General features: G+C 38.3%; 1 protein-coding gene across 1 annotated transcript in view; it reads right to left on the bottom strand.

Annotated features, from left to right (window-relative positions):
• Positions 1-15: 15 nt before the first annotated feature.
• Positions 16-7,689, bottom strand: part of LOC137119608 (transmembrane channel-like protein 3) — a 38,346-nt gene continuing 30,672 nt past the window's right edge. The window contains exons 17-22 of the mRNA XM_067495864.1: positions 4,570-4,680; positions 3,916-4,041; positions 3,744-3,822; positions 3,359-3,401; positions 3,004-3,280; positions 16-1,478 (exon numbers count right to left, since the gene is read on the bottom strand). Coding sequence (XP_067351965.1) covers positions 476-1,478; positions 3,004-3,280; positions 3,359-3,401; positions 3,744-3,822; positions 3,916-4,041; positions 4,570-4,680 — 1,639 coding nt within the window. The 3' untranslated portion in view covers positions 16-475. The remainder of the gene's footprint in view (positions 1,479-3,003; positions 3,281-3,358; positions 3,402-3,743; positions 3,823-3,915; positions 4,042-4,569; positions 4,681-7,689) is intronic.

Here is a 7,689-nt window from a genome sequence, read left to right as displayed (position 1 = left end):
AATCAAGAGACAGGCTTTGGGTAATTTATTTTGAAGGCAAAAGCGGCAACTCCTTCTTGCATTCTGGTTGACTTCTTCCCCCTGCGGCTGGAATCAGCCCTTGTTGCAGCAATGCACGCTGGGAATCGTAGTTTTTAGTTTATCCCACGTTTATTCAGTATAAATGCTTGGTGGGGGTCCATTGGGTGTTTTGTGTGCTTCTTGTGATAGCATTGGAAGACAGTTTAATTATATAAGATGTGTAGGTTTTATGGGTGAGCTCAGACAAAGTGAATATAGTTGGTCTTTATTGAAACACACAATTCTGAAATAGCAAGTAAATGTAAGTAGCTACCATATAGATGTGTCAGAATTTTAGCAGACCAAAAACATATTGGAAATAATTTATATAATATACTCTGTGCTTTCAGTGCAATGTATTAACACCTATTAGCACATACAGGTACTGGATTTTGAAAAATACTTAGCAAAGGTCTCATACATTGGAGCAGACCAGGTCATTTGACTCAGTAACATTTAGATCAAAGCTGGTTTTGGACTTTTTTTTGGCCATCTTTCCTTGCCTAGCATCAGACTTGAGATAGCGCTCCTTGTTATGGATGACCTGAATGTATTGGTCTGTGCTGCTGTTCTGCTGGTCACTGCTGGAGGCCAAGGAGGCTGAGTCTGACTCAGTCAGAGGGGTTTCCAGCTTTTGTCTCATCTTGGGCTTCACATAAGATTCCATATGCCTGGTCTTGGCTGGGGACTGACAGTGTCGTCCTGGGGAATGGATGTGATGCGTGGTTCTCACAAAAAGAGGATCTGCTCCCCTCACGCTGGCCCTCGATCTGGACTGTAAATGCAAATCTCCCCAGTCCATTTTCCCTTCTCCATCCTCCTCTTCATCCTCTTCTTGTGCTCCATATTTTCCTCTACATTTCCGGCTGTCTTTAGCCATGAATATGTGGGTTTCGTCATGGTCACCAATGTAGAAGTGTGTTGACTGGTTGAGATCAGAGAGTGAACGGGGTCGATGAGCCTTTCCTGATGACACCCTTCCCCTGCCTTTTCCGTCTTCCTCCTCTTCTTCCTCTTCAGTCAGGTGCTGCTGTGATGGGTGGGAGTGATGTGGATGTAGTTGGTGGTGAGCAGTGCGGGGTGTGTAGCGTTTAATGTTGCGTGGGTAGAGCTCGAGGATCTCTGCAGGCTCCTCCATGAGATAATGGCGTGGGATCCGAGTGGCTGAGCGAAGGAGCTTTTTTCTGGGCTCGTGCTCATTGACAATCACATAGCGTGTGGTGTGACCACGCCGTCCTCCATAACTCTGTGCAGCAATAATCCCAGCAGCCTCGACAGGACGTATGGAACGTACGGTCTTTCTGTACAGGGGGTCAGAGTGGATGTTGTCAGAAGAGCGAGATGGGGGATTGTACATTATGTGGTGGTAAGACTTGGACCTACAGGTGCCACTAGGGGCACCAAGAATTGGTGGGGGCCTGTTATGAGAAAGAAGAACACACAAAGGAATCATTATGTCATGTTGTTGTTAGTATGTTATTGTTGCATAATGTTGAAAGATTTGAAATGTGTGCGCTTCACATATATAATTCAAAGAAACATGACTCTAACTGTGATGGATAATTAAGTAGATTTAAAACGCTATTAAGGAATGTAATGGACTGCGTGGAAGCTTGGGATGAAATCAAAAATGATGCATGATTTGTACATTGGTCAGCAGTTGTGTAACGTATATGCAACTTAAAAAAAAGTATCCTGAACATGCAAGAAGAAGAACATTATGGGTGCTTAAAAAGCTTTACAGGCAAAACAACATTCACAAAAACGTACAAATACTTAGTGTTTCCCATAGAATGTTAATTTTTTCAGGATGGAAAAGAATCTTAGACAGCATTTAGGAAACTCTTCACTAAAACCTTGCTATTACGAACACAAAACTGCAGATGCAAGTTTATTAATATTGAATTTAATTTCATTGTCATCTTAACAAGCTGTGATTGAAAGTATAATTGGGCTGTCATGGTTTCAGTCATTAATGTTGAATATTTTACTTCATTTTATTGAGAATAAATAAATATCTAGAGATTTGTTCTCTATTCTGTTTATTACTCTATTATGCATACTATTTACATTTGGACAAATATTTTTTGATCAACTAAAACCAGAGCAACAAAACAATAATGTTTATTTAAGAAAGTTTATTTAAGTTTATTTAAGAAATCAACTGAATACATCAGTATATAAAAACCCTGTTTCTGGCAAACTTAGGATCTTATGTTAAAAGAAAATTTAAAAGAGAATGCAATGATATGTAAATAATTCGAAACCTTTTAATTATTGTATCAAGAACAGAGACAACCTATGACATGTTAAAACTGAGATTTTATTAATAGCATTATTATTATTATTAGCTCATTTTCAATTGGGTGTTTCATGTTTCAGGTGAAATGATACAGGGGCAACAAAAAAACTGTAAAAGCTTTGAAACATCTGACAACTAATAAGGTTAATTGATTAGTCAGTATCATGACTGAGGATAAATAGAGGCGTCTCAAACTGGGGATGGTGTAAGGTTCATCATTCTAGTCTATGCCCTGTCTTTGGAAAAATTACATAAAGGAATTTCATCATTATGAGTTTATAATATCTTAAAACATACAGATGATCAATAGAAATATCTGTGCAAAAGGGACAAAAACCAACATTGAATGGTTATGATTTTTTTGACCCTCAGGAAGTATTACATTACTAAAAGACTTTAATATGCGCTGGAAATCACAGCATGGGCTCTGAAAACCATTCTCAGTGAACACAGTTTGTTGCAGCATCCACAAATGTATGTTAAATCGCTACGATGCAAAGGAACAACATGTAAAAAATATCCAGAAATGCATATTAACATCTAAAGTCAGCTTTGTTTGTTGAACCACAACATGTGGTCACTGTGTTTGTGTGTGTGTGCGTGTGTGTGTATGCAAATGTGTGTGTGTGTTAGTTTGTTACCTGTTAGGTATGTGCTCCAGCCTGGGTTTAGGTAGTATAGTCACTGTTGGACTTCTTACAGATCCAGCCACACTTCCTCTGTTCAGGTCAGTCCTGGATGCTGACTGGGTTATTGTATGGATGCTGTTTCCACGACGAACAGGAGACTGAAAGTTTGTGACACTGCCATTCCGTCTGGGAGATGGAGTGTGGATGGAGGCCTCCTGACTTGTGATGTCACTATCTTGCTGGTCCAATTGCATTTTGTCTGCTGCAGCCTCTGGAGCCTGCAATCTCGCTGACGGAAGGGTAAATTATATCATCAGCACATTAAACCATTTTATACACTACAGACATGACAAAACATCACAGATACCTGCCGCCATCTGGAAGACTTTCTTCTTGTCATCTGTCCGCTCCTACAGACAGTAAATAAGACGGACATAACTAAGAAAATATGTAGTGTCTGTAATGATCAGTTTAGAACATTATTTACCCTCCCCAATACTTATTTCATTGGCGCTAATGATGTATGTAAATACTGGATAGCATAGAGGTTAAGAGTACACTTCTATTGGGAATTATTGGGAAGGACTGCCAGGACTGGCAGGATGCATTGGGTCAAGCTCACCTGGAACACTTACCATGAGTTACCATGCACAAATTATTGTTAGATCTTCAAATGATTAACTTGTTGATTAATCTTTTGATTAATATAAATATTGCTTAACCCCTCGGGAAGTGGTTTATAAGAAACTCACAGTCTGCAGCTGCATCCTCAGCTGGTTGTTGGTAAATTTCAGGGATCTGGCTATGGCCTGGAGGTAATATATCAGCATGCTGAAACAAACAGGTAGAATTCAACAATCATGGTGGTATGTATTTGTGTGTGTGTGTGTGTGTGTGTGTGTGTGTGTGTGTGTTCAGTCTTACAAAAGCAGCAGCAGTGCTGGCAGCACTACAACAGGACTGGTGATGTAACTCATCACTTTACTGAACCACAGGGGGAAGTCACTGGCCACTGTTTCAGAGATTATGTCATAAATCTTCTCTTGACCACTGAAAAACATAGTTAACACTCACTGTATATCTGTACAGTATGGCCTAAGCATGAAATACCTTCTTAAACTGGTGACCCAAAGACCCAAAGAACCAGTAACTTCCTAAACAAACAGCTGGCTGACAAATCACATTTAAAAAACATAGTAAAAGGACCTATGACAACTTAAAGGATGGAGAAGTCCTTGTAGCATATGAAAATTTGCTGTTTTACTAATCCTGGCACATGTTAATTGTTCGTCAATCTGCCATATCCCTGCTAAAATAAATGAAAAATGTTAAACATATAAATGTTTTATTGGGAACTATGAGTCTATCTACCTATGAAAAGCTAACTACACCAAGCCCTCAGAGGTGCAGTACACTTCAGTCATTTACAATAAAGAATAGTTGAGAAATAGGTATGTGGGTCTAGTACTGTATTTTATAAACATATGTTTGTTAGGGCCAGAAACTATTTTTTTCATTCTTATTGTAGTTAAATAACTTTTAACAATTCCAGATAAAACTGAGGGAAGTCAGGTTTACCTGAATGGTCCACAATGCTGTGACGGTCTGTATCTCACTATGGCAAAGATAGTGGGCAGCATACACAAAAACAGCATGAATAGTAGCATAGCCAGGTAGAAATTGTTTGATCTGAAAAAAAAAAAAAGTTAAAATGGGGACATTACAGAGAAAACTACAAGGATTTTACTCGCCAGTCTTATTAGCCTAAATAAAAAATAAATTCTTAAAATGCATGTATTGTATAATATTTCAGGGACTAGTTCATTGAGCTGTAAAATCTATCCTCACCGTACAAAATATGAATAAAGAAGAAAATGTGGCCAACGTTACACATTTAATAAAACTTTACCTTTGTATAGGTATAAAGTTAACCAAAGTTGAATGTTGTTTAAAGGCTTTCTTGTGTTTTTGCATTTCAGAATAAAAGCATGCACCAGCTTATTATGGACACTATACATCAAGGTTAGTACATTCTGATCACTGGATGGAATCCAAGTACAACACCCATTGTTCTATCCATTATTCTCTTCAGAAATGAATAGCTTTTTTTAAAGAGCATTGGGACATTTATTCTGAGCAGAATAATGGTAAGCACACAGGTGAAATAATAATAAGCACAGAGGGGAAACAGAGATTCCTAACCAACAAATTTAAATTTGTGTTACTCCCATTGCAAATACAAAAGCATGGTCATTGACATTTATGTAAAAAAGACTGTATGGGCAAAGCACACACTAAATATGGTTTAAAATGGGGCTGACTGTACATACTGTACTGTATGTCTAAGGAAAACATCCAAATCAATTGTTTTTAAACTCAAAGTTTAAATGTGTTGCTTTCAACTCTAGTGTAGATTACGCGGACTGAACAATATCCAAGCTAAGCCAAACAATAGACTTTAATGTAAATGTTATGCACTTATGTAGGACTTTTCTGATGGCGGAGCCCAATTAAGTTGGGGTTCAGTGTCTTGCTCAAGGACACTTGTGACCGGAGGAGCTGGGAATCAAACCAACAACTGGGGGATTGGTGGATGATCGCTCTACCTTCCTGCGCCACAGTCGCCCCACTACTGTTTCCTTTGACTGGTAACAAGTGTGTGTTTAGAAGAACAGTGTTTAATAAAATCTATTTTTTATTTTAGAAATTTGGACAAAGCCAGATAGTTGGATAGTTTTTCTTTCTTTCACGCGGTAATGGTGAGCTGGACTATTCTGGAAGATACTAACCAATTAGTCAAACTTGAAGCATGCCTAAAAGACATAAAGACCTGGATGTCCTACAATTTCCTACTTCTAAATTCAGACAAAATTTAAATGATTCTCTTTGGGCCTAAAAAGATGAGAAATATGCTGTCTAACAATATAGTTACTTTAGATGACATAACTTTGGCCTCCAGTACTGCGGTGAGGAACCTTGGAGTTATTTTTTACCAGGATTTGGCGTTTACGTCACATATAAAACAAAGCTCTAGAACAGCCTTCTTCCACCTACGGAACATTGCTAAAATAAGAAGCATCCTGTTTCAAAGTGATCCCAAAAAACTAGTCCATGCATTTGTTACTTCAAGGTTGGAATACTGTAATTCCCTACTCTTGGGGTGTTAATCCAAAATGCTGCAGCAAGAGTGCTGACTTGATTAGGGAAGAGAGATCTTCACTAGCTTCTCTCTATTGGCTTCCTATAAAATCTAAATTAGAAAAACCCTCAAAACCCTCCTCTGTACATACAAAAGCTCTTAATGGTCAAAGTCCATCATATTTAAAAGATCTCATAGTTCTGTATTCAATTACACCACTTCGATCCCAGAATACTTGTGGTTCCCAGAATTTCCAAAAGTAGAATGGGAAGAAGAGCCTTTAGCTATCAAGCTCCACTCCTGTGCAACCAGCTTCCAATCCAGATTCGGGGGGCAGACACCATCTCTACTTTAAAGACTAGGCTTAAAACCTTCCTTTTTGATAAACTTTTAGTTAAAACTGCTCACTCAACCTGAACTAGCTCCTACTTAAGATGCTATAGGTTTATAGTATTGGGGGACTCCCGCAAGTGCAATGAGCTACCCCCTCTTTTTCTCTATACTTTTATTTATTTATTAATTTTGTGTCATACCAACCTGTATAATGTTTTGTTGTTGCTTTTTCTTGCTCTTTTCTTTGCTCCCTTCACTTCTTTTCTTCCTTCACTCCACTCACCCCAACCAGTCAAGGCAGATGGCTGCCCACCCTGAGCCTGGTTCTGCTGGAGGTTTCTTCCGTTAAAGGGAGTTTTTCCTCTCCACTGTTGCCTAGGGCTTGCTCAAGGGGGATTTGTTTGGTTGCTTTGACATGCTTGTGTAGTCTGGACTTTATTATGTAAAGTGCCTTGAGCTGACTTTGTTGTAAATTGGCGCTATATAAATAAAATTGAATTGAAAAAAATAATTGACCCCGGCATAGTGCTTAACACGTTTCCCATTCTTTTGAAACAGTCTATTTTATGAAAAGGTACCATTACCTTGTATTACATTAGTTCTGTTGAGCCTACTATTCCCTTAACTTTGAGCAGCAATGACTTCATGACCTTCTTTATGAATAAAATTGTAGCTATTAGATAAAGAATTAACCAGATCATCCCCCCAAAAATTACAGATAGATCTTCTTGTACAGCAGTGCTAGAGTCATCGATAAGGCCCCAATCCCTGTTAGACTGCTTTTTACCCATATATCTCTCTGAGCTAACTTCAATTATTACCTCATCTAAACCAACAACCTGTCTGCTAGACCCTATTCCAACTAAGCTGCTCAAGGAAGCTTTACCCTTAATAGATACATTCATATTAGATATCATCAATCTATCTTTAGAAACAGGCTATGTACCACAGGTCTATAAGGTAGCTGTAATTAAACCACTACTTAAAAAACCCTGTCTTGACCCAGGTGTTTTAGCCAATTACAGACCAATATCTAATCTCCCCTTTATTTCTAAAATAATTGAAAAAGTAGTTGCAAAACAATTATGTGATCACCTTCATAGGAATAATTTGTATGAAGACTTTCAGTCAGGATTTAGAGTTCATCATAGTACAGAAACAGCACTGGTAAAAGTCACCAACGATCTTCTCATGGCCTCAGATAATGGACTCATCTCTATACTTGT

This window comes from Channa argus, chromosome 2, assembly GCF_033026475.1.
Source record: "Channa argus isolate prfri chromosome 2, Channa argus male v1.0, whole genome shotgun sequence".
NCBI classification, from domain to species: Eukaryota; Metazoa; Chordata; class Actinopteri; order Anabantiformes; family Channidae; genus Channa; species Channa argus.
This window is presented reverse-complemented; position numbering and strand designations above follow the sequence as displayed.